Below are 27,202 nucleotides of genomic sequence, written 5' to 3'. Positions count from 1 at the left end.
TAAAGAATTACATAGTAGATCTCATAATTTCTTTTTGCCCCAAATATAATTTTTAAAATGAAACCTAAAAAGTTTATACGTAAGCCATTTTGGACACACATTTAATAAAAATATCAAAATAGGTCTTTGCAATGCAAAATAATGATTTCTTTTTAAAGATTTGCATTCTTGTAATTTGGTTAAATAAATATGACCCTGGTTTTCACTTTTGGGCTGAGCTCAAGCATGAGAAGGAAATGTGTTAGAAAATAAAGGCCTTAACAACTAACATATATATTTTTAAATGGAATGCTCTTATTAACTATAGCTAGTCTCGGTATAAATATAACTGGGACTCTCTGTAGCAGAGGTCATCAGACTTTGTCCTAAAAGGCCAGATAGTTAGTATTCTAGGCTTTGCTGGCAAAGAGGCAGAATGAAGGCTATTTTGTAGGTACTTCCATAACCACTTAAAATGTAACCGTTGACAAATACAAAAACTGTTCTTAGCCTGTGAGCCATTACTGAAGCGGGTGGCCGGCAAGATCAGGCCCAAGAGCCATGGTTTGTTAGTCCTTGCCCTGGAGTATATCAGTTTTATACACAGGTAACGAAGGTTTAAAACAATGAAATGTATGAAGGCCACATATTTGGTCCCCTTTAATTTTGTCCATGTCAAGAACACAGAACATTAAGTGGAAACCAAATTAAAGGAAGAAACAATCAAGCATATACTTTCTAATCGTGGTATTAAAAAACAATAACCAAATGTAGTATGTGTGCCTCTTAGTGACTTTGTACTGGATTCAGAAACATAAACGTGTGCCTTGGAATGGAAGGAAAGGCAAGCGGTCAGGTTTTCTATCTAGGTGGTCTTTACATACACTGTTCCCATGGTACCAAATCCATCTTAGAGTACCTGGTGTGATGGCCAAGCTTGTGGCTCTTCCTCTTGCCAAATCCAAGAGCTGTTTTGCTCTGAAAATAGACCAGCATCTCTGTCAGCTTCCTGAAGAAGTCCTCACACAGCCTTGAATAGTTTTCAGTTATAGACTCAATTAGGATGCCCTAAAGATTTTTTCTGTAAAGATTCCAGATATTAACCCTATAATGCCTTTTATCCCTTTTAAAAAGTATTTGTTATTTGCATAGAAATTTGGCTCCATTTACCTACTCTGAAGCCCAAATTCTTTGCATACTGTAAATCTGCCACCATCTATTTGGTTGTCATTATAATCATTCTTTCAGTATTTCCAATGGTTCAAATTTACTGTTTATTAAATTGCAGGGGGGCAAAAAAGGAATCATAGAGAAGGAATGGGACTTCTAGGGTGTTAAAAGCTGTTACACTTTGCTTGCTTGGTATTTAGTCTTCTGGTTCGGACCAGTGCATCAGCTCGGGTCTTAGTTACTTGTTTCCTAAAGAGCAGCCCTGACGTTTGCAATGGAGGTAGGCGCTCCCGCAGGTCTCCACATGCTGACAGGGTAGGCTCCAGTTTATTTAGAGAGGAAAGGGACTGAGAGCAAGGTCTTCCTTCTACTCTACCTTCAGCGATTGTTTCTCTCTCCTCAATTTCCTGATATACATCGAGTTGAATGACATATTCTCACACACTACCCGCAATCACAAAGGGAAACATGTTTTTTTTAGATTTAGATGACTGGTGATAAAAAGCAGTGACCTTAATGCTTTAAATATTTGGTTCATTGAAGTCTGTGAGTGACTTTAGTTATTGTGTTCCTTTCACTAGATTTAATATCAGAGGAACAACAATAGGTGATAGAATAATGAGGTAATTCAGTCTGTTCCTTCATTTTATTTTTTTCTTTATGGTGAATTTGCCAGGTCCTCTTTTTCCACAGCTAACCACGTTTCCTATTAACAGTTAATACTTCCTTGAACTTACTGAACTCTAAGTGCTGAGCATTGTAAAGTAGGTTGCTTTTCACAAAGTCTATTTAGCTGCATGCACTGCATGGGAATAGAATGAAAAGACTTCCGGTGTGCAGATTTAACTCATGTTCACTTTAAGTGTGTTGTATGAAAAGGCGGCTGTCATCACAAACGATGGCCTCTACATGTGGGTTACTTGCTTTGAATATTTTGTTGAAGAATGCAACTTACGTTTCCTTAAAACTTGATTGGGATAACAATTATGCAACTTTCTTATTATTAAAATGTACTCTTTTTCCTTGAGATCAGTAACTAAAAATGAACTTGAGTCTAATTCTGTGCGTAGTTTAAGGCTGATTTTTTTTTTTTAAAGAAAGCTGTTTTATAAATAGCTTAGTAACTTAAGAAGGCCACACATCAAGATGATTCGTAACTCTCAAACACTGCTGTAATGTGAAGACTAACAATGGGGTACATTTTTAAATATAACCCTAAAGGGAATCTCAATCCCATTATTCACGTAAAATCTGATTTACTAGACGGAATCAACCTGGGACCTAATTCTGGTGACACATGTCTGTTATTTACCATTAGTTTCTAAAACAAAGTAGAATATAAAACATAATTTATAGCAACAATCAGAAATGTCACATTGTTGGTGCAGTTCCCCGGGGGAATAGAGAAATGATGAAGTAAGCCAAAGGATATGGTGCGTGGGTAAAAAATCCCTTGTTAGGGCCCATCCTCATGAGGTTCCCGGGCAAAAGGCTCGAAATTGTTTTTGCGCTGGTATTTCTAGGCTGTTTTGACATTAAGATATATTTGAAGTAACTTTCCAAATCAGTCTCTTGCTAAAGTTACCACTTTCTAGCTAAAAGACAGTAAAATGGAATTTATTTCAGTGCTTTTTGATTTTCTGGTTTATGCCTTTATACTTTTTATCCAAAGTACTTAAAGCCAGTTTCTGTTTTTACAGTGAAGATTACAACTAAAATGTACCATGTTGCTTTAAATGGGTTATAGAGAAGCGAAAACATGGAAATGGAGATTATTGTGAACTAATAAACAACGGTAAACAGAAAATGTGCCACTTAACCTCCCCTTGGATTGAATGAGATTAGACTGTTATTTCTTTCTCACATAGAGGTTGTCTGGGGAAATTTCTAATTATAAGGCAGTTTGTTCCTGCCCTTGTTCTTTGTTCCTATTTTTATCCTCCACTCATTTTCTGCCTTTTGTGGTTTTAATTCAGCATTTTATGATTCCATTTTCTCTTCTTCCTTGGCATATCAGTTATACTTCTTTTTGACTATTTTTTATTGGTTGCCTAAGAGTTTGCAATATACATTTACAACTGATCCAAGTTCACTTTCAAATAGCATTGTACCGCTTCACAGGTAGTATGAGTACCTTACAATAATAAACTCCTAATTCCTTCTTTCTGTCCCTTGTATCATTGCTGTTGCCCATTTCACTTGGAGACAGCAGTTTGCCCTGTGTCCTGCCCTCTCTTAGGGACCCAAGAAGAATTGTTGATTTTTCACTCTGTTCAGCTTTTTACTTGTTAGTTCATCGTGGTGACTTAAAGCTCTGTACGTGGAACCGGATTAAACAATATTTATATCCCAGGGATATATCAACTTGAACATAATGTGTTATCTTTTGATACATTATTGTGTTTAGTGTACTAATGTTTTGTGAAGTATTTTTGCATCTATATTCTGAACAGGTTTCCTTTTGTATATTTTCATGATCCTGTTTTTGATAAAAAGTTACACACTAGCCTCAGAGAATGAGTAGAAAACTAGTTCCTCTCTTTCTTTTCTCTGCAGAGTTTGTGTAGGATTCTAATGATCTTTGAAAGTTCAGCAGGCTTATAAAACCATCTGGATCTTGTGTTTTCCTTTGGGGACAGTTTTCACCTTTTTTATTAGTTACAGGACTAGTTGAATTATCTCTTTAGTCAGTTTTAGGGGTTTTTTTGTCAATTCATCTGAATTTTCAAAATTTTTGTTTTACTGTCTTTTGCCTTTCTGTGGTGTTTTTAGTTATAGCCACTTTTCTAGTCATAACATTATTTAAATCCCTTTAATGTTTTCATTATGGCAGCACTCTATATTGTTATTCTTCAAAGAAACGACTTCTGACTTGGTTGATCCTCTCATATATGTTGACTTTGTTTTCTATTTCTACATTTTTCTCTCTTTATTATTTCCTTCTATTTTCTTTGAAATTGTTTCGTAGTCTTTTCCTGACTCCTGCAATTATACGCATTCAGCTTTTTATTCATTAACATCTAACTGTGGTCAGAGACCAGGATGGGTGTTAGACCCATTCCTTGCAATTTGTAGAAACTGGCTTTGTGGCCAGGTACATGATAAATTTGTAAATGTTTCATGTGTGTTTGAAAAGAATATTACTCTAATTTTTAATGTAAAATTTTTATGTGACCATTAGATAAAGACTGTTAATTGTGTTCAAATCATCTATATTATTTGTGTGTGTGTGTGTGTGTGTGTGTGTGCGAGGTTGATTTACATAATAGAGAGATGTGTTGAAATCTTCACTATAGTGGTGGGTTTGTCTGAGTCTCCTTGTAGTTCTGGCATTTTCTTTTTCAATGCATTTTGAGACTATTGGGTAAATATATGTTAAAACTTTTATCTTCCTTGAAAATTGAATTTATTATGTAGTAATCCTCTTTATCCTTAATGCTGCTTTTTAGCTTAATCTATTTTGTCTGGTATTAATGCAGCTGTGCCACCTTTCATTTGATTAGTGTTTGCACAATGTTATTTTGCTTGAACCTGTCCTTGTCCTTAGGCCTTAGGTGTGTCTTGGACAATCTCTTCTTTTTCTTTGGTGAATATAGTGTATTTAAATTTATTATCATTATGGCTATATTTGGACTTGTTTTTAAATTTTTACTTCAAATTATGCTATTTTAACTATATTTCTTTTTTTACTTTCTTGCCTTTTTCAGGTGTAAGGTTTTTTTCTGTTCTTTTTTTTTAAATTTAGGTTTTGCTTTTTCCTTTATTTTTTTTCTTCATTGGGTTGGATTTATACTCTTTGATTATTATTTTGTTTAACTGAAATTTTTCATCCTAATTTAACTTCAGAATGTCTTTCATGAATTTTAAATTGTGTGCCAAATTAGTATAATGTATCATAAAAGAATAATATTTTCCAAAACAACTATGCAAATAGTAAGCTTTTTAATAAATATTTGTTTGCTGATAGGTGTCCTTCATATATATGTATATGTGTTCTACTTCAGTGAAAAGTTCACAATAAAAAAGTGCACTTTCTCTTACGTATGTAGAACCACTTTCAAACTCCTACCCAGTGCTGCCTGTTTTCCTGTACTCTTGCCACCATGACAGACATAAAAATCTTTTTAACCTAATAGACATAAAGAGATCAACTTGTTTTAATTACTAGTGAGGCTGAGCATCTTTTTGCATATTTATTAACTGTTAATTTCTTCTGTAATTTCCCTACTCATGTCCTTTGCCTTTACAGTGTTCATTTTTCTTAACTGATTTGTAGACTTTTTTTGTATTTTATGTTTGTGGTCTGTTCTGTGTCAGAATACAATGTTTTAAATAACAAATTCAAACTAACAACTTATTAAGTAATATCATGTGTTAGGAAAAGTTTCTTCTAGTCATTAAATCAGTCTTAAAAAGAGCCCATTATGCCTCAGTCTCCAGTTCTGTCACCAACTGAATTTTTAGGAGAGTAAAATCTGCCACTTGCACTGCAAAGCTCTACTCCAATGTGGGGTCCATATAGAATGTATTCTTTTTGAAGGTCCTTGTTTTATTGCATGTATGATAATATTTATTCTCTTTTTCTTGACTTGTCTCTTCTTTGCTGGGAACATCTTGAAACAAAATCTCAAAGCATATGTTTATCCATTGCTTTTATATGTTACCCTTAGTTTCTTTTGGTTTTTCTTTATGCCTTTACATTTTCTAATAAGGAGAGAAGGAGAAATAACATTGAATGGGATTTGTTGTATTTGTAGTCAATTGCACATGGATTTTGTCTGTATGATGTTTTTATAAAGTAGCCCTGTAAAAACCAGTGTGCCGCATGCTATTTCCTTTACTCTCTCAATCAGTACCAAATTTCTAAGTGATCTCTTAACTAAAACATTTTGTTTTAGTAACTCAACTAGTCTGATGTAGTCTCACTGTTATGTCTGCCTTTTTAAGCTTTCGGTTGGGGGTGCCTTACTGAGATCATTTTTAGTCTACATATTTTCTAGACTTACTGTATCTTAATGTTCATCATTTTCATTCTGCGGTGGCCTGTGAATGTTCTTTACTGATTTGTTTTTTACTTTAATGTGCAATTCATAGACGCTCTGCTGTTGCCCGCATTCAGGAGTTCTTCAGGCGGAGAAAAGAAAGGAAAGAAATGGAAGAACTGGATACTTTGAACATTAGAAGGCCACTTGTAAAGATGGTTTATAAGGGCCATCGCAACTCCAGGACAATGGTACTTACTCATTGGCATTTTTAGAGAAAGTGCAGTTTCATAATACGAATGTTTTTCCGTAATGACTATCTCCACATATTGCCAGTGTGACTCCAACATAACACTATTGCACCTTCACAGTTACCTCTTGGCCCAATCATGGTTCTTTTAGTCCTATGGTACACCATGAAAGACCATTATTTTTTCACAAGAAAACTCTACCCTGTCGAGGAACTATTGTAGAATTTTTAATATTTTAGCTTGTACAAGTAGCCATTGTTTCTTGTTTGCTCTCACACTTGCTACCTACCTTCCTAGTAGATTGATTTAGTTCATTATTTGTACTCTTTGTTGGTTTTGGAGAGAAAGATTTGGATATATGAAATCCAGGATCATTGCAAAATAATAGTTACTTTAATTATAACCCTGTTCAGATTGACAAGTAAAGATTTGTTTCAGTCACTTTGTAGACTTTAATTTCCTCATCTATGAAACAAAAAGAGTAGACCAGATCGTCTCTAATATCTTTTCAAGTTTTTACAATCCGCAAGTCTGTATACCCAACACAATATTATTTACTGAGCATCTTGCGAGGTGATGAATATGTCATAACTGTTACTCTGGACAGTTTATATCTAGAAGGTGTTCTCATATATTCTTTGGGGTACCAAAAGGTATCAAAACAATTGGTTTTAATAGGCTTTTTCAAGGTCTAGCCAAAAAGTTACTTTAGGGTAAGGAAATAGCTCTCTGTAGCAATCATTGCTGGTAACAATTGAATCATTAAAAAGTACTATTATTAATAGAAGAAACTAATTTACATGTCTTATATTTTGCTTGTCAAAATGATGGATAAAAATAATTAGGGGTAGGGATGAAAAAAAAAAAGATGAGTAAATATAATAATAGTTCCAAGTAACCCCTCTTTGGTTTTGTCAAAAATAGCAAAGTAGCTGCTGCAAATAAAATTACTGAAAAAAATCCTGATCTAAAGTACAAAGATTTTGATGGTTCATTCACATATATCCATTGAAAACTCTCATCATAACCTTTCCAATATATCATGTTCCTTTTCTTATTGCTTCATTAAAGTAAATGTTTATATCTTCCCTTCTCAATTGTGAGAGCTTCAAATAGCTAATAAAAAGATTGATACTTTTTGTTAATACTTTTTGTCCAATACCCCGTAATCCCATTCTCATTTAGGAGTTGTCAGTTTAGCACCTACTTTGTACCAGGTTCTGTTTCAGGCACTGTGATGTTCAGACACATCATTGAATGAGACAAAAGCCCTGTCCTCATGGGAGACTTTTCACTACTGATGGCCGTGTCCCCCTGCTAGTAATTCCCTGTCATGATTTGAAGATACCAGAAGGCAAAGAGTGTCTTCAATGTTTATTTTATTTTCTAAGCCAATTAATTTTTAACTTGATAATAGAGGAAGTCTCTTTAATAACTTTGATTTGAACTTGCTTGTAATTTCCTTTTTTTTAAACCCGTAGATAAAAGAAGCCAATTTCTGGGGTGCTAACTTTGTGATGAGTGGTTCTGACTGTGGCCATATCTTCATCTGGGATCGTCACACCGCTGAGCATTTAATGCTCCTGGAAGCTGACAATCACGTGGTGAACTGCCTGCAGCCACATCCATTTGACCCAAGTAAGAGGACCTGGTGTAAGGCAGGGGCTGGAAATCCTCAGTGTGGCTCCTCACGTCCGTTGTTTTCTAGTTGTTCAGTAAGAATAATCCAAGTTACCCTAGAAGGCAGCCACTGGAATCAGTTACAGCTCTACTTGGGTGTAAAACAAAGGACACTGTAACCTGCTTTTGGCAGAAAGTATGGGGAGGCAGGTTCAAGCATGTATTGTCCTAGTATTTCTTCTAAGTTGGATTAGCGGTAAGAGGTTTGGCTGCCTGAACTTGTCATTGCTTCCCCAGGTGGGACCTCCACAGGCGCCCTGGCTGGCTCCTGCCTTCTATTTGCAATTGCCCGTGTTTCTAGTAAAGGAGCAGTGAATAGAGAAGAAACTGGAGTCATACAAGATGGCCTCAAAATTGTATTCTAGGGCCACTGTTAGGAAATCTTCAAGGCAGTATTCTCAGATAGCACTTAAATGTATCAGTACAATTTTCATTCCATTCCTTTGCTGTACATGTACATACAATAGGTCCTCAATGTTGTCAATAGGTTCTGTAACTTTACGGGAAACAACATGTAACAAAACCAGTTTGACCACAGGCTGACTCTTATCAACAAGAGTTAGGTTCCTGGGGCATCTCGTCATTGTTATAGTGACACAGTATTGAACAACACGACTTTATCTGGGGACCTGCTGTACGTGCATACATATGTACATCCACATGTACATATACACACATGTATGTATGTGTATATACATGTCTGGAATAAATAGCATGTGTTCTAAGTTTATGTTAATACGTACCTTTTCTAGTTCTAGCGTCGTCTGGCATAGATTATGATATAAAGATCTGGTCGCCACTGGAAGAATCAAGAATTTTTAACCGAAAACTTGCTGATGAAGTAAGATTTTTATTATACTTATTATAGACCATATTTCACTTTGTTCCTGAAATCATTTCTTAACAAGAATCAAAGCAGCTCATTATTAGTTGGTAACATTAAACAAGTTAATGCAGTTAAGGAGGTCAATTTTAAGCAGAAGAAAAATTAAAAATTAAGATAAAAACATCTATAATACGAGAGGTATTTTGCTAATTAGAACATTGAGTATTAGTAATACCAGATTAAGTGCTTTGTAGTTTAGCAAAAATGGTTGACTGTTTGTGCTTATTGCAATAAAGAATCATTAAAGGAAATGCTTTTAAGAAAATAGTTTTTATTATGCTAAGTGAAATCAATCAGACTGAGAAAGACAAATACTATATGATCGAAATGAACAAACAAAACGGAAACAGACTCATAGATACGGATAACACACTGATGGATACTAGATGAGATGGGGGGCTGGGATGGATACTAGATGAGATGAGAAAGGTGAAGGGATTAAGGACAAATTGGTAGTTACAGACAGCCACGGGGATGTACAGTACAGCCTAGGGAATATAATCGATCATATGGTAATAACCATGTATGGTGTCAAGTGGGTACTAGACTTACTAGGGGGATCGCTACATAAATTATATAAACGTCTAACCACTATGGGGACACCTGAAACTAATATAAATAATATTGAATGTCCACTATAATTAGAAAAGGAGCCGTGGGGATATACGGTACAGCGTATGGAATATAATGAACAATACTGCAACAACTGTACAGTGTAGATGGGTACTACACTTAGCATCACTTTGTGAGGTGTAGAAATGTCTAATTGCTATGTTGTTTTGTACACCTGAAACTAATAACAAGATAGTTTTACTGGAGCTGTCTTCCATAGTCGTGACCAAATAAGTAGCAGAACAAATGACTGGAGAATCTTTTATTATTATATTTCAGTATTTCCTTAGTTTCCTGTTAAATCAATAGTTTTCAAACTGAGTTCTATGAAGTTTTAGGTTTCTTATGAAATTGGGATAGGAAAGCTGATCTCTGTGCCTTTCCTCCCCAACTTCAACCAGGGTTTTTATTTGTGGGTTTCTGTGGAAGATTTCTATGATAAGAAGGGCCTGTTGCATTAATCAGCTGCTAATTGCTTCTGTGGGTAGGTGAGGGCAGTTCAGGCTGGTACTGCACCTTCTAGGAAAAACAGTGAGTAAATACGGGTCCATTGCTCAGAGGGAAAACGAGTACTTCAGGGCAAGGTTGTCACTCACCTGAGGCATTTATACACTGGGTATGTCAGTGTCAGTGCTGAGGTTAAAAAGATAAACGCTGACCTCAGCTTGTGGACCAGTGTGAGGCAGACATATAAACAGACTTCTGAACAGTGTCGTGAGTGTCAGGGAGGTATGTACAGTGTTTGGGAGCCTGTAGAAAGGAGCAGCTGTGCTTGTAAATGCAGTGGATGGGAGGGGGATGTCTTCACAGAGGACACAGAATTCACAGGCAGACAAGGAGCAAAGAGCACTTGAGACAGAAGGATCAGTGTGTCCCAAATTGTTATAAGGGAAAGAACCCTCAGTATGTGGAAACTACGGGGCACTCGTAGTGAGAGTCACTCAGTTGTACTGAAAGGCTGCTTTGGGGCAGGACTGTACAGGGTCCCGGGCACCCCAGTGAGCCGTACAGGGTCCGGGGGCACCCCATTGAGCCGTACAGGGTCCCGGGCACCCCAGTGAGCCGTACAGGGTCCCGGGCACCCCAGTGAACCGTACAGGGTCCCGGGCACCCCAGTGAGCCGTACAGGGTCCCGGGGCACCCCAGTGAGCCGTACAGGGTCCCGGGGCACCCCAGTGAGCCGTACAGGGTCCCGGGCACCCCAGGAGCCGTACAGGGTCCCGGGCACCCCAGTGAGCCGTACAGGGTCCCGGGCACCCCAGTGAGCCGTACAGGGTCCCGGGCACCCCAGTGAGCCGTACAGGGTCCGGGGGCACCCCAGTGAGCCGTACAGGGTCCCAGGTACCCCAGTGAGCCGTACAGGGTCCCGGGCACCCCAGTGAGCCGTACAGGGTCCGGGGGCACCCCAGTGAGCCGTACAGGGTCCCGGGCACCCCAGGGAGCTGAGAACGTATGTTTCCTTCACTGGTGAAGCGTTGGTCGGGTGGGCGTCTTCGCCCTCCTGTCATGCTTCCCTTTCTTCCCATGCCATGCGCTTCGCTTTTCCTTTATTTTTTCCTTTGCTCGCCATTATACCTTAGATTCCTAGGTGTCTTGGAGATGCATTTAGTCCTATTCCTGATACTTAAGACACAATCCATTGGTAACTCTTGTCCAGAGGTTTATTTTCAAGATTACTTTGCCTCAGTGAAGGTGGTAATTTCTCAAAGGATCCAAGTGACCCGGGGTAATAAATTAACTTTACTGTGTCACTAGAAGTATCAGTAGGTGAAAACAATGAGTGGACACAGCATAGACTGCTTTGGGGACAAATCATAAGGAATCCTAAACTGAATTCTTGAATGTTTTAAGTAGCCCCAAAGTTGACCTCTGTCGTCCTGCCAGCTGAAAGAGGAGTGTTCTCTGATCCCACTCCCTCATGCAGCTTAAAGTGACGATCTGGCATTGAGAAGCTTTAGGGGGAGTGGGCAGAGACCGCATACACCTAGAGAATAAAGTACTTCCTCCTCGGCCTGCTCATCTCTCACCGTCCTCCTCCTCTTCAGGGAAACGTCCGGTCACTCTGAGGTCTTTGACGGGGTTGTTTCACTTGCCTCCCAGGTTATAACTCGGAATGAACTCATGCTGGAGGAGACCAGAAACACCATCACGGTGCCAGCCTCTTTCATGCTGCGGATGTTGGCCTCCCTGAATCACATCCGAGCTGGTGAGAACTGGCATGTGCTGCTGCTACAGTTAGCATTATGTCTGAAAAGCATGGGGTTACATAAGCTCTGCTCTACAGGGGTTTAGATACTTTCCTTCATCACAAAAAGAAGGCAGCCTAACTCTTGATCTTAGCACAGTAACTTATTTCCTCCCGAACCCAATTCATTGCAAAGTGTCAAAATGAGAAGACAGTCACTTGAAAACTTGAATTCACTGTGCTTTCTTCTCTGAGTGGAGGACCCTACCACGAACCTTAGGGTTTGTCATCGTAATAAGTACCCTTTGATGGCAGATTTGCTCAAAATCAGTCATAGGCCAGGCGAAAATAAATGTAACATGCGAAGAAGGTTGAAAAAGATACCTGTTTTTGCAAAGATTTTTTTCTTCGAGATGATAAACTGTGAGGTTCAGTGCCACAGATACACAGAATGCATGTATTATAACTAACATTCAGAAGGAATTCAATAATCTGTCTTAATAACGGAAAAGATCGAGTATCCATTACAAACAGAATGTTTATCAAAGTGTTTATCACTGTTCACTGATTTCATAAATTAAATTTCTCCATATGTTGGGTTTCATCTATCAATCAATAATACCAATAACAACCGTTTATAGAGGACCTATCAGGTGTCCGGCATGAGCCTGGTCCCTATAGAGATTTATCCTCATTTAGCCCCAACCCTTGACAGAGCAGGGTTTTGGTAATGCCTCAGCTCGGGCCCCACCACTGATAAGTGGAGACGCCTGGGTTTGACTCATGCCTTCTCCTCACCCCCCGACTCAGAGACCTCCCTGGCAGGAGTACGCGCGGGTCACGGATATGAGGCTGACCTGATCGAAACTGCTTTGCCAGCTCATTTACAGCCTCCTGCCCAGCTCTGTCCTCCACCCACTCTGGCCCTCCTCGAATCTGGGGATACATCGAACTCTTTCTCACCTTAGGATCTTCATAACCATGCTGTCCGCTCCACTGCTCATCCGTCACCTAAGTCAGTGGGAGTGTGGAAGCCTCTAGTGATGAATAAATCTCAGACCCGGTCTTCTCTTGCTGAGGACAGGGCCACTGAACTGTCCCCTGTTCTAAGCGCACTGTTTTCCATGTTACTGGGGAAATATTTCTCTGGCAGAAAGGGTCCCGTTCTATTGGTGGTGGCCACTTTATACTGTTGCCTGATGGAAGGAGTAGAAACTTACAGTCGTTTACTCTGAATCTTCACTGAACATCTTGTAATAGTAGGCCCTGAGGATGTAAAACAAAGGGGCTCACGGTCCAGTCTGAAGAAGACTCGCAAACAGACCCTGACTGCAGTTAGGGTCATTAGGCGGTTCCTACCAGGTGTTCTGCAATATGGAGGAAGGAGGTCAGCACTCTGCAGGTCAGATGTTTGAAAGAGCTCAGGGAAAGTTTCACGCAGGGGATAAGAATCGTGTTGAGTAAGCAGAACTTTATAAGCTGAAGAATTGGGCGAAAGCGGCCCAAGCACAGAAACATGGAGTATGATCGTGAAAGCTGGAGAACAGCTGTGCCCACATGAGTTTTTAATCTAGATCAACTCTTGAGCGCAGATACTATGTCTGATTTGGTCATCATCATATCCTCAGTTCTTAGCACAATGCCTGCAACATAGATCAGATAATGTGAACATTCTTCTTACAGATAGATACTCAGATCCTCAGGAACGGCCCGCAGCTTCTCATTCCCCCTGGTGACACCCAGTACGCGTCCTTAGTCCTAAACTTTAAGGGACACAGCTTAAAACCACTGCAATCGACTATATCAGTATCTTTAGGGTTTTTTTTAATTTTTATATGTTTAAAATTACATGCATATTCAAAGTTAATAGTGCTGTGTTTCCTTTACTCTTTTTTCAATTTCCCTCTAGAGGCAAAAAACTAAATCTGCACACAGTGGTGAATTGATTTTTTAAGTGATGATGGGTTGAATTATGTATATTTTAATCAGTTTTAGATAAAAGGTATTGAAAGTTATTTGAACTGTCATACTAAAAGTGTTTCTTTTTGTGAGTCTCCTATCTGTGTTTTCCAGATCGGTTGGAGGGTGACAGATCAGAAGGCTCTGGTCAGGAGAACGAAAACGAGGATGAAGAATGAGCAGCTCTGATTGGCAAGCATTTCAGATGTTTTGAAATTTGTATAAGGCAGTCATTCTATTTTTTTCTTTACAGAGCTTCCGTGCAATTTAAGGTTCTGGGTTTTGGAGTTTTCCCTCTTTTGGGGGATACCCTGACATTGGGGTGGGATGATTGTGTGCATGAACTTGGGAGAGTGTGTTAAACAAGAGTAGCAGAATGTTTTAAAACCTTTTTGCCATGTATGAGGAGTGCTAGAAAGTGCAAAGTGCAATATTTCCCCTGACCTTCAGACGTGGGAGCTTGAATCAATGTTGAACAGTAATTTCCACGATAGTGACAATATTGGTTCCAATAAATTTCTACACTCGCCATTTGCATGTTTGTTGCTTTCTAATTAAAGAAGTTGGTTGTTTTAAGGTCTCCTGAATCTGACTTTGTATTTAATGCCTTGTTACCATGACCCACATTTTCCAGTCTTCCCTGTAACATAAGATCATCTTTATTCTTTTCTAGATGTAATAACCTTTTCGGTTTTGACTTGTGGAGAACCTTTTTCATTTCTCCTTCCCAAGTACTTTATCTTCCCCTGCAGTCCTTCTCTCTCACCCTCATTACCCAAGGACAGGAGTTAGGCTTCCAGCACAGCCCAGAGCCTCCTGGGCAGCTCACAGATTATGTTGGCACAAGCTAGTTCTGAAAGCTCTGGCTTCTGCTCTCCTGTCTCCAGCTCCGCAGGTCCACCGGAAAGCTGGGACCAGCCTGTCCTCTAGTGTCTTCCTTAACCCTGGTGGCCACCTCCACTCGACACCAGGCCTGGGTCTGACAGGTGATGGCCTGATTGCCTGCAGACCTAACCTTCAGTCGTCCTCCCTCCCCTCTCGGAAGCTGTCATTCTTTGCTCTCTGGCTGGGCCATGGAGACTCCTAGGCGCAGCCAAGCAAAGCATCCCTCTCCGCTGTGGAGACCGGATCGCTCCTCCCAAGGTGGCTGCAAAGCCAGCCACCTGCTGCTGCCATACAGGTCCGCCTGGTGGACGTGGGCTGGGTAGCTTCCGCGGGACCTCCACGTCTGGCTCTTACCCTGGACAGGGCACACGTGTCTGCACTTTAGAGAAGGTGGTAAGTGGTCCAGGGGAAAGGAATTAGAGCTTTAGCCAAAATGGGGAACTGTCCCGGCTAAAGATGATTGCCAGGGAGGGCAAGGCTGTTAGTTGCTGGTTCCCCATTAGTTACGTGACCTGCTCAAGCCACCTGACTCCGGGCTCCTGCTTCCTCGCCTCTAAAATGAAGGTGATCATATTTGCACTACCTATGTCCTAGGGGGCTGTCCTAGGATCACGTGACACCATGGAGGTCAAAGGGCTTTAAAGAGGAACTGAAAAAAACCACTCTGAGCACATAATAGCGCATTTCTTCTTTCACCGTAATAAAGCAGTAACAGGGATGCTTTATCACCGAGGTGTTGGGAAGCTGACAGGGCAGACGCTACTGGAGGGCTCAGTGGGGTCCAGGAGGAATTCTGGCAGGAAAAGCAACAGAAGAAAATCAAAATGGTATGTGTCCCTTCTGGCACAGGACGGCAATAGTCGGGGAGGTTGTGGGGGGTGGAGAAGACACATGGGAAATCCCAACTTTCTGATCAATTTTGCAGGGACTCTAAAACTGTTATTAAAATTTTGTTTTGTTTTGTTTTAGTGGTATTTGTTAAAGGAATGAGGGCCCCTACTTCAAGTGATTTTGCAGTTTTGGTGTGGAATGTCACAAAGGAGCAGTCCAGACAGTCAAGGGGGCAGAAAGATAAACTTCTACAGACAGAGTCGGCAAGTCCTGGCCCCTTCGATGACTCAGTGTATGTTGGGGTGGGGGGACCCCAGTAAGACCACTGGACCCGAGCTTGCCAGTCCACTCAGCAAAAGGACCATGACTTCAGTGGTGGCAGGTGAGGGGGTCAGATAAAGGTGATGGGTTTCGTGCCCTGAGGTGGTCAGTCTCATTGATCACATGGTCAGCCCCCCCGCCCGACTTTGGTTATGGGGTGGACATGTGGAGAGCACTGCTGCTTATTAAACCTGCCATAAAGACTCTGGGTTCGCAGCATTTGGTCTGTATTTCTTGGTCATGCTGAGAAGTCACTGACTATTCCACGAATCTCACAGTCCTGGGGGCAGTTTGCGAACGTGTGGATGGGTGTGCCCAGGCCGGTGTGGCACATCCACCCACCTGCAAGTCAGCCCTTCCTGCTTCGTCTCCTCTTCGTTTTAGCTGTGGGAAGGGAGGCTGGAAACGGATACGGCGGTCGGAAAGGGTTGGAGTAAGGAGGCAAGAGGGAGATCCTCCCAAAACGTCCACAAGTCCAAGTCCAAATTCACAATCTCCACAGCTGTACACGTACCAAAAACAGATATTTAATCAGGTAAACAAAACTATCCTAAATACACTTTCACTTGTTTATAAATACGGATTTATAATAATCCTAAACATTTTTCTTTTAAAAAAAAATCATCCAAAAACTTCAAGTGAAATATATTTCAGAATTACCTTCTCTTTGTTTTGTTTTGAAGGTTGGTTTTTAACCACTTGTGCATGCAGGGGCCATTACCAGAACACAGCACGCGAGGGACTGTCCATAGCAGGTCCAGGCAAGCAGGCTCCTCCCACTGCACAGGTGTGGCCTGGGAGCCTCCCGGGACTGGCCTTTCCCCTGGGAGGGGCTGACTCGCCTGTGATTGGTGATACTTCAAAGTGGTGGGGTCCATAAGAAAAACCCAAGTGGCTTCTACTTCCCAAGCTATTGGTGCTTCTCCAGTGAAATGAAGAGCTCTGCGTATTATGTTCTCCTGGAAAAAACACTGAACAAAATTGTGCTCTTGCTGATCTTTTTAAGATTGGAGTTGGTGCTTTGAATTATTTCCAGGGAGTACAATTGCTTTCCTTGGGCCTGCAGCTTTGCAGGAGTGGCAAACAGGTATTCCCATCTCCCAGGTGCCTCTGTTTACAGTAGTTCTTTCTACCCACCTACCTAATAAAGCCCAGCCGGCGTTCTCATCACGGACCTCTCACTATCCCTCGTCCCCATCGAGCTGCAAAGCTGGCTCCTTCCTTCTCTGGAAGACCCGGACTTTGGCCGTGGTACTAGCTACACAGTCTGAGACCTGGGACAATTCCCATCACATCCTACGCCCTCCTTGGAGTCTGTGGCCCATCCCCAACCCAGGACGCTCTGGCCCTGCCCCCTGTTGTGGTCAGTATAAGGCTGCTCACAGCCATCTTCCTTTGCTTTGGGTGACAATGGTCATTTCCCTCTTCTCCCACAGGATTCACCTGGGGTTCTGCGTGCACTGCACGTAGCAGCGTGGTGCAGTCACTGGCTGCAGGACAAAAGCTGTCCGTGGACCAGGTCACGTCTCAGAGAGTGCGCACATCCTTGTGGGTTGGAAGCAAGGCTGGGCCTGTGCTGTGAAGTGGTCTACACCAGGGGCCGCCCCCTCTGAGAGCCCTTCCCCCTCTTTCAGACCTCTTGAGCCACCAGTGCTACTTAGCTTTTCCTCCTTTCCCTTCCTCACCACGTCCCTTTTCCCCCAACGTTCTTTTTTGCTGCTCAGCAAATGGCAGTTCCTAAGGCAGCAGCTTTCAACACCGCTTGTCTAGGATACGTTATCTTTTCAAGATTTTCACTGCCTGTCACGACCCTGTGAGACAAGAATAACACGTCCACCCACAGTTACAGATGCAGTGGCCTGGAATCACTCCACCCAGGTGCCCCAGGCCCCGTCCTGGGGGCTTTAATTCACGGAACCACGTGAGGGAGGTGCCGGCACTCTGTGTCCGCACGTGGAACTAGATCCTCAAACCTCATTTTAGAGATGAGAACACCGATGTGGACATTTGAACTGGCCCAAACACTTAGCTAAGAAGCAGTAGCGTGGGCCTGAACCCAGCACTTTCCAAGCCAAAGCCCATGCTGTTGGCATGTGTCACACTCGCAGGGATGTGGAATAAGAGCATTTGGAAGTGCCTCACTAAAGCCTCGCACCTTCACGGCCAGGCACACAGCAGGCGCTCAATACATGCTAGCTCCCTTCCGTAGCCACGTCACCCTCGTTTCCTTTCAGAGGCCGGGCTCAGGGCTGAACACGTAGGGGCAGGATAGCCGGGCCGTGCAGACACCCCCAGTATCGGGCACATCCCGTCGGGATAGAAGACTGTTCCCACCGCTAAATGTGAGCAGGCTGATACACCTGTCGCCCCACTACTTTGGCAGATTGCAAATACTGATTAGAGGGCCGCTCACAGCTCCTGCAGGACAATCAGTACAGCACCAGGTGGCCCTGGCCTTACAGCCTCCCCCCCACCCCCCTGCACCGATTCGCTGAAGACCACTGAGCAGGGGCAGAACCTGCCACCCGACTGGGGTCGCACGTGTAAGCAAGCTAGCTGGGTGGTCCTCAGCCCCAGGCAGGCCGGCCTTCAGGGTCACGTAGCTCTTCAGTGGGCACGGCCGTGCCAGCGCCATCACCACCACACTGCTGCCCCCTGGTGACCACGGCGCTGAACTCGTCCTCCCTGGCCAGGGACCTGGGGCACAGTACAGGCGCCCAGTCAAGTGGCAATCTTGATGAAAGCAGAGGTGGACGACGGCCCTAAATGTGGTCCTGTCAGAACCTGGAGACAGGACTGAGGTTTTTAAGGGAATAAGCGCCCCACCTGCCAGTGTCCCCGGGGTCCCCTCTGTGGCCGCGCCTGCCACTGCACAGCAGTATAAAGCTAGGGGCCTGCATTTCGTGGGGTCAGTTAGGGTTTTGACCTGCACTAAGGGCAAATGTCCTCAAAAATGCCTCCGAATGGACAGGATTACCTGCTCTCCCTCTTCCTCTCCTCACCCGCCTCCTTCCTCTCCTGCAGGCTGAATCTGGGCAAACTTGAAATCCTGAATATGCAAAATACGAAACATCCTCCAAGGCTTGGCTCAAACTGTCACCTCCCTCACCGAGCTGCTGGAACTCCCCTAGTTGGAAACGCCCCACGCTGGAGCCCACATTCTAATCACTACTCCACTCACTATTACCACCCGTACCCCCACGTATCTCCTAAATTAGAGTGCAAATGCTTTCGTGTTATTGCTCGCAGGGCCCAGCCTGGTGCTTTGCACAGGGGACATGCAGAGTCTGGTAGACAAATAAATGAATGGACCTCAGTAGACAGAAGGAAAACAAGAGAGTTTGTGAAGTGCGGTATTTCTAGATAAGCTTAGATGCAATCCTCGTAAAACCCAGCTGGTCTGGGGCCAGCGCGTGGGCACTTGGAGTCTCAGGAGTCTTCCTAAAGCCCAGCCCAGTGCAGGCAGGGAAGCACTCTTTAATCCTGGGGCTGCACTCAGGAGCCCTCACCAGCGAGCCATTCCACGTTACGCCAACCCAGACGTGCAGGTCTCTGCCTGCCCTCACCTGTGCATACAGACTGACCAGGAATCCGGACCTTTTAGGACTGGGGTGACCAAACTTTTTTCAATGTCTTTCACCAAGGGCCATATGTGGTAAAATACAGACAGCCGGGCCACTCACTCGAGGGAGAGTACTTATTGCCTCACCTGGTTTATTTAAGTAAACTAAGAATATTTTTGGACTCCATTAACAATGGATTGCGGGCCGCAGTTTTGACACCCCTGCTTTAGAAACTAGACAAATGCTAGGAATATATACACACAGAAGACATAAATGCCCTCCAACTGAGGAATGCCTCCAGGAGTGAGAGCAGAGTGACCCACACGTCTCATCAGCAGACCCACAGGTGAACCTGCCTGTGCTCCTCACTCTCATCCAACATCTCACCAGCGCCTGGCCCCGCATGGTTGTCCGTGAGTTTCACCACCATGGAGGTCTCTGCAAAGGTCTTTGTAACCTGCAGACAAACCTGGGGACCAACCATTGGTTTCTACCACACAGCAAAAGACTGCTTCCCCAGGAGCTCGCCAGACCCCAAGGCACATGCCACAGAGCTAATTCAACCTTCAGCGTGGCTGCCTCGCAGACTCAGCTGGAGCTCCTTGAATCGACCCTCTGCTGACCACCTGGGATTCTGCAGGTGGGGAAAGCCCTGTGCTCAGCTCAGTCACCCAGGCTGCAGGGCGGACAGGCGATTCAGCGGCTGCCACCCCCCAAGCCCTACTTCCGCTGTTGCAACTCAAGGGAAGAGCGCGCGATCTAACCCCAGGGACCCACTCCAGCTTGGAGGAGGCGCGTCTCCGTCCACGAATGCGTCTGGGGGCGGATTCCATCAGGAAGGTGCTCTAAACACTAGTCAGGTGAGTGCCCACCCCGGGCCCACAGTCCTCTGCACGCCCCTTAGAAGCCGCCCTCCAAAGCTGGGCGAATGTTGGCCCACGGGAGCGTCCCTTTGTTCTCTATCCCTAACTTAGGAGTTCAGAGAACATCAGAGTAGGAAACGATCTTAGACACCGGTCAATGCAACACCCCACTCCCTTATCCCATTTTCCAGGTGGCCTAGAGGTGACAGTAAGTCCCAGGTGATAGGTGTAAGAGGGAGCTGGGCCAAGAGTGCAGGTGGGTGATGCCAGGCCCCACGTTTCTCTTCTATCTGGTGCTGCCCAGGGGCGCGATGACAGCAGTGTTCCCTGTGGAAGAGCTTCTGTGTCAACCAAACACTAGACAGAATCCATCCGATGAGATTTCGCTGCATGAAGGGGGTCTCCTTCCAATGACACCCCTCTCTCTACCTGCCGACTGTTTGGCGCCACAGCCCGTCCTGGCTCGGTAAGTTCACAATGTCCTAACCAAAGGCGCTGCTTTTTAAATTCTGGACACGAAACATCTGGTATCTGCTCCTTTCTCCTGTCTTTGATAGTGGTTTCTCCCCTCTTTTGAAATACCAAAGAGTCAGTCAGTAGGGAGGTGGGCGAGCCGGCTCCACCTCAGCGACAGCAGCAGGTGGCCTGTGAGCTGCTCCTGCGAGCACCAGAGGGGGCTGCATCCAAGGCAGGGTCAGACCCAGTACCGAGACGTGCGAACTTGTGGGGGGCTCTGCTCGTGGGTTCTCCTCTAGGGACACCACACGGCCTGCACTGACCACGCAGAAGGCCTAGGGTGACCTTGCTTTGCTGGGAAGACATGCCAGCCTCCCAAGTGTGCTGGGAAGGGCTCACTTCCTGCCTCTGGGACATGTGAGGCTGGACGCCCAGGAGACAGGTTGTGCAGACGAAGAAATGACCCATCTGATGGCTCCTTCCCAGCCTGGTCTCTAGTCCCCTTGTGTGCCCACCTCCCAGAGAGTCACGGCCACACCTCCACCTGCTTTGCTTTGTGGTTCCGGTGCCTCTGCTCCCATCCCTGGGACCTCCAAGAAGCCCACATGTGGTCTCACACAGATACGGACGTCACTGACCCTGGACACAGTTCTCAGTGTTTTATCCAGTGGCTGCACCCAGACACGGGTCCTGACACAATGGCCGCAGGCATCGCTGTCCGGGATGGGCCACCCTGAGGCCCTCATTTCTGTTCCGAAGCTAGGATGTTCCCTTCTTCGATGCTCTGCAGTTGAAGCCTCTGACTCACGACAGTTCTGCTGCCTCGGCGGCCCCCAAAGCTGGCCCCAGGGACAGTCCGCACCGCCATCAAGACCCCAGGCAAAGCTTCTTCCCCGAATAAGTTGATTTTGGCCTCAGCCTCTATGGCTTTGGCCAAGCTGGTGGCGTAACTGTCCAGGGACTTGTGCACTTCGGCTTTCACGTGGAGAACAGGGTTCTTGGCAGCTTCTGAGGGAGGAGGGTGGAAAGGTCAGGGAGGGGCCAGGAGCAAGGACCCTCCCAGGACATGCCTGCTGCTGCCTCACGGCCCTGGGAGAGGAGGCACACAGACGTGCGGGTGAGGGCTTTGGGGTCAGAGTCCTTCAGCAAAGGTCCTCGGTCCCCTACTCACTGCCTGGGAGTCTTAGCAGTGACTTCTTTTCGCCTCAGTAATGAGAAGATCATGGTACACCTTATGTCACAGGGTTACTGCGACAGTGAAATCGTTCTTTCTAAGATGCGTAGCCTAGGTCTGGCCCATAGAGTAGGCGTGATAAATATTTTCTATAACTGATGTTCACATGTTGACATCTTTGCAAGAGTTTTCTGGTCTTTCAGCTCCCTGGAGCACGCCACGTCTGCGGCTCTAAACCCCCACAGTCTCCTTTCCGTCCTGACTTGGAGATTCATGGACAACGTCAAGGTTGGAAGTGACATTACAGGTTCAAGTGCCCCCCCCAGGATTAGGACCCGAGAACTGAAATGAACAGAAGAGAGGGAGGGCGGTGGGGCTTCCATTGCAATGCCTTATTATTATTACTAAACTCACTGCCTACTCTTCCCCCGACGTTGTGGGGGGAACAATGGGCCCCCCACTCCTCATATTCTCTGGGGGAGGCCACTTCCACCCCACTGTCCAGGAGGGTCAGAGTGGAGGGACACGTGGCCTCTCCCTGCCCTGCCACGCACTTGTGGGAGGACGGAGTGGTCTGTGTGCGTGTGTGTCGCACCGAGTTCCACGGCCCCTGCTTGCCCAGCTTACAGGCTGCCGGCGCCAACAGCTGGGCAGCCTACGGGCTCCAGTGAGACTGGCAGGATCGGAGTACCACAGGGGTGGGCAAAGGTGGGGCAGGACTGAGCCAGGAATGTTCCTAAGGTCCTGCGCTTCCCTGCTGATAGTGGTCCGGGAGCTACAGCCACAGACACCCACCTTTGATTTGTTCCACTTCGTCCTCAAACGTCACGGAGCTCCTCCTCTTGGGTGGGCAAGCACAGTGGGCGGGAGGGTGGTCATCAGACGTGTAGTCTTCGAGCAGCATCACGTCCGTCCCTGAAAGCAAGGGCAGAGTGCGTACAGATAACCAGCAGCTCCAGGTCATCATCGCTGTTGACTCAGACCCACAGTCAAGTGCAGCTAGCTGTGTGCCCTGCGGCATCTGCCCAAGAAACACTCTTTGTCACCCCATTCCAGGAGTCTGCAGCCAGCACTGGGCCGCTTCCGATACATGAAAATTACAGCAGGGCTACACCGAGCATGGGTTCTGTGCCACGATGAGCACCTCTGAGTGTGAAGTCGCCAGGCCTGGCATGGCAGGGAGGGGAGAAGGGCTGAGTGGAGGAGAGGGCCCATTAGAAGGAGCCTTGTCTTCTGAGTGATTCTTCTGACACTCTGAATTTCTACTGCTGCAGGTAAAATACATTGTGCTAAACAAACATTTAACAAAAATTTTTATTTTTCAATGACAGTTGACATTCAATATTATATTAGTTTCAGATATACAGCACAGTGGTTAGACATTTATATAACTTACGAAGTGATCCCCGGTAAGTCTACTGCCCATCATTGACTCTATTCCCTATGCTATACTTCACATCCTCATGACTGTTTTGTAACTACCAATTTATACTTCTTGATCCGTTCACTTTTTTGGCCCGGCTCTCCACCCCATCTGGCAATCATCAGCTTGTTCTCTGTATCTATACATTTGTTTCTGTTTTGTTTGTTCACTTACTTTTTTAGATTCCACATATAAATGAAATCAAATGCTATTTCTTTCCCTGTCTGACTTATTTCACTTATCATAATACCCTCTAGGTCCAATTCATGTTGTCACAAATAGTAAGATTTCATTCCTGTTTATGGCCAAGTAATAATCCACTGTATACATGTACCACAAGTTCACATTGCTTCCTTATCTTGGCTATTGTAAATAATGCTGCAATGTATTCATGCTGCAATGTATAAACAGGGCACATATAGCTTTTCAAATTAGTATTATGAGTTGTTTCCTCCAGATAAATACCCCAAAGTGGAATTGCTGGATCATCTGGCAGCTCTGTTTTTAATTTTTGAGGAACTTCCATAGTGTTTTCCATAATAGCTGCACCAACAGTGCACAGGGGTTCCCTTCTCTCCACATCCTCGCCAACACTTGTTGTTTGCTGATTTATTGATGAACATTCTGACAGGGGTGAGGTGATATCTCATGTGGTTTTAATTTGCATTTCTCTGATGATTAGTGACTTTGAGCATCTTTTCACATGTCTGTTGGCCATCTGTATGTTCTCTTCGGAGAAATGTCTATTCAGGTCCTTTGTCATTTTTTAATCTGATTGTTTGGTTTTTTGGTATTAAGGTGCATGAGTTTTTTATATATTTTGGATATTAACCCCTTATCGGATGTATCATTTGCAAACATATTCTCCCACTCAGTAGGTTGTCTTTTCATTTTGTTGATGGTTTCCTTTGCTGTGCAAAAACTTTTTAGTTTGATGTAGTTCCATTTGTTTATTTTTTATTTCCCTTGCCTGAGGAGAGATATCAGAAAAAATATAACAAAAAGCAATGTCAAAGAGTTCATTGCCTCAGTTTTCTTCTAGGAGTTTTATGGTTGCAGGTCTTACATTTAACTCTTTAATCCATTTTGAATTTATTTATTCATTTTTTATTTTATTGGGGAATATTTGGGGACAGTGTGTTTCTCCATGGCCCATCAGCTCCAAGTTGTCCTTCAGTCTAGTTGTGGAGGGCGCAGCTCAGCTCCAAGCCCAGTCGCCATTTTCAATCTTAGTTGCAGGGAGCGCAGCCCACCATCCCATATGGGAACTGAACCAGCAACCTTGTTGTTGAGAGCTCGCGCTCTAACCAACTGAGCCATCTGGCTGCCTTTGAATTTATTCTTGTATATGGTATAACCATCCTATGTCTTTTGATTGGAGCATTTAACCCATTTACATTTAAAGTAATTATTGATAGGTAATGTAGTTATTACCATTTTATTCATATTTTTTACCTTTTTTCCTCCTCTTCCTCCCTTTTCCCCTCCCCCCCTACTTAAAATGTTTCTTGTGATACTGGTTTGGCAGTGATGAACCCCCTTAGGTTTTTCTCGTCTGGGAAGCTCTTTATCTTTTCTTTGATTCTTGCTGGATAGAGTACTCTTGGTTGCAGATCCTTTCATCACTTTGAATATTTCATGACAGTCCCTTCTGGCCGGCAAAGTTTTTGTTGAGAAATCCACTAACAGTCTTATGGGAGCTCCCTTGTCCGTAACTAACTACAAGTACTTTTCTCTTGCTGCTTTTAAGAATCTCTCATTGTCTTTAACCCTTGGCATTTTAATTATGATGTGTCTTGGCTGGGCCTCTTTGGGTTCATCTTGTTTGAAATTCTTTGTGCTTCCTGGACTTTTATGTCTGTTTTCTTCGTCAGGTAAGTTTTTAGTTGTAATTTCTTCAAATAGGTTTTCAATCCCTTGCTGTCTCTCTTCTCCTCTGGCACCCCTATGATGTGAATGTTGGTACACTTGATATTGTCCCAGAGGCCCCTTAAACTATCCTCGTTTTATAAAATTCTTTTTTCTTTTTGCTCTTATTTTCAAGGTTGCTGGGTGTTTTTCGGTACCTTGTCTTTAAAATCGCTGATTTGATCCTCTGCTTCATGTAATCTGCTGTTGATTCCATCTAATGTATTCATTTCAGTTACTGTAGTCTTTTCTGACTCCTTTTTATGGTTTCTATCTCCTTGTGTAAGTTCTCGCTGAGTTCATCTATTCTTCTCCTAAGTTCACTGAGCATCCTCATAACCACTGTTTTGAATTCTGTTTCCGTTAGGTTGCTTGCTTCCATGTTTAGTACTTTTTCTGGAATTTTATCTGTTTTTATTTGGGACATGATTTTTTGTTTCCTCCTTTTGGGGTCTCCCTGTTTGTCTGTGTGTATTAACAGGGAGAGATGTGCCTGCTACATCTCCCAGTCTTGGCCAGGTGGCCTTATGTAGTAGATGTCCTGTGGGGCCGAGTGGCACAGCCTCTCTGGTCACCTGAACCAGGTGTTCTAGGTATATGTATCCCTTGTGTGGGTTGCGTGTGCTCTCCTGTTGTAGTTGAGCCTTGACTGCTGCTGGTACATGAACGGGTGGGATTTACCCTGAGGCTGACTGGATGTGAGGATGGGCTGTGACGACAGGGAACAAGCTGTTGTGCAGAGGCTGACCCCACAGAGCAGATTCACTTTAGTGGGACACTGGTCCCAGCCGAGTCCACCCTTTGGGTGTGTCATTTGTGTTGCTAATTGGGTGGTACTCTGTCTGGTGTGCTCTGTAGCTGGCCACCAGGTGTGCTGGTTCTTGGGCCTCTTGAGAGGGGCTCTGGTGCAGGCCAAGGTCAGCCGCTATTTGTGCCCAGCCCAGGGCTACGTGGTAGAAGCTAAAGAGTGATCTGTGGTTGGTAGCTGCCTATGCTGGGCTTGGAGGCACCTGGGAGAGGCTGTCACTAGTACCAGGCTTGGAGCTGCTTAGCAAGAGGTATGGGACATGCTGAGGCCAGCTGCTGCTTATTTGGGATCTGTGGGCCTTTGAGAGATTTTAGGAAAGTTCACAGTATGGGCAGAGGCTGACCACTTATGAGGAACAGCCAATAAGAGGGTTTGCTGGTGGGCAAGGTATGTGGGATAGTGTCTGCGTGGGGTGAGCGGGTTTCGCCATGCTGACGGAGACTCAGACTTGGTGCCCACCTGTGTCCACAAGCTGGGCTGGGGAGGGCTCCACAAAGGAAAATGGTGCCTGGAAGCACTTTTGTCCCAGAATGACCTGCCCCCCCAGTCCTCGTCTTGAAGCAAAACAACTCAGTTGGTCCCTGTATGTCCCTGATGCTTTTTGATCTACTGTCCCTTTGCTGGTGCTTAGGGTGTTTGTGAGTTACATTGTCTGCACGGGCCCTTTAAGAGGATGCTTGGGTCTACAGCATTCCCGTCTCACCTGGATGGAATCCTCGCTGATCTTCACAGCCAGATGTTATGGGGACTCTTCCTGGCACTGCTGCTCTGGGGCTGGGGAGTCTGGTGGGGGCTTGGGACCCTTCACTCCTTATGGGAGACGTCTGCAGCCGAGATGTCCCTCCAAGTTCTTCGCCGTCACACGTGAGTGTGGGAGCAGCCCGTTTCCTTTCTCCGTCCCTCCTACCCATCTCGACGTGGCTTCTTTATATCCTTAGTTATAAGACTTCTGTTCAGCTTGAGTTCAGGTAGTTCTCAAATGATGGTTGTTCTGTAGTTTAGTTGTAATTTTGATGTCGTTGCAGGAGGAGGTGAGCAGAGTTGATCTAATCTGCCATCTTGACCGGAAGCCTCCACAATCTTTTTTTTTTAGCAGCAGAATTATTGAGGTATAGTTCACATACCACACAACTCACACATTTACCGTGCATGGGGCGTCTGACCCCACAGTAAGAGCTCCAAGGGGGCAGTTCACCACTGCAGCTCTAGAACCCAGTACTGTGTCTGGCCAAAGCTGGGGCGTGGCACATAGAGACTTGTTGAATG

The 27,202-nt window shown here is 44.5% G+C and overlaps 2 protein-coding genes across 25 annotated transcripts in view; one reads left to right on the top strand and one right to left on the bottom strand.

Moving 5' to 3' along the window:
• The window catches only part of DCAF6 (DDB1 and CUL4 associated factor 6), a 74,287-nt gene extending 60,054 nt beyond the window's left edge, over positions 1-14,233 (top strand). For 16 of the 22 annotated variants that reach the window (XM_081026532.1, XM_081026530.1, XM_081026528.1 and 13 more), the window contains 5 exons: positions 6,244-6,382; positions 7,864-8,020; positions 8,815-8,903; positions 11,661-11,766; positions 13,819-14,233. In XM_081026532.1, the coding sequence (XP_080882658.1) occupies positions 6,244-6,382; positions 7,864-8,020; positions 8,815-8,903; positions 11,661-11,766; positions 13,819-13,883 (556 nt within the window). In that variant the 3' untranslated portion in view covers positions 13,884-14,233. Of the gene's footprint in view, positions 1-1,730; positions 1,773-6,243; positions 6,383-7,863; positions 8,021-8,814; positions 8,904-11,660; positions 11,767-13,818 lie in introns of all 22 variants that reach the window. The other 6 variants (XM_081026522.1, XM_081026526.1, XM_081026518.1 and 3 more) reach the window with 1 other exon arrangement.
• Positions 14,234-19,430: 5,197 nt separating this feature from the next.
• Positions 19,431-27,202, bottom strand: part of GPR161 (G protein-coupled receptor 161) — a 31,531-nt gene continuing 23,759 nt past the window's right edge. For all 3 annotated transcript variants that reach the window (XM_081026540.1, XM_081026542.1, XM_081026541.1), the window contains exons 5-6: positions 22,593-22,712; positions 19,431-21,631 (exon numbers count right to left, since the gene is read on the bottom strand). In XM_081026540.1, coding sequence (XP_080882666.1) covers positions 21,366-21,631; positions 22,593-22,712 — 386 coding nt within the window. In that variant the 3' untranslated portion in view covers positions 19,431-21,365. The remainder of the gene's footprint in view (positions 21,632-22,592; positions 22,713-27,202) is intronic.

Source organism: Rhinolophus hipposideros (assembly GCF_964194185.1).
Source record: "Rhinolophus hipposideros genome assembly, chromosome: 19".
NCBI lineage: Eukaryota > Metazoa > Chordata > Mammalia > Chiroptera > Rhinolophidae > Rhinolophus > Rhinolophus hipposideros.
The sequence above is the reverse complement of the archived record's forward strand: the minus strand, read 5'-3'. Positions and strand labels throughout refer to the sequence as shown.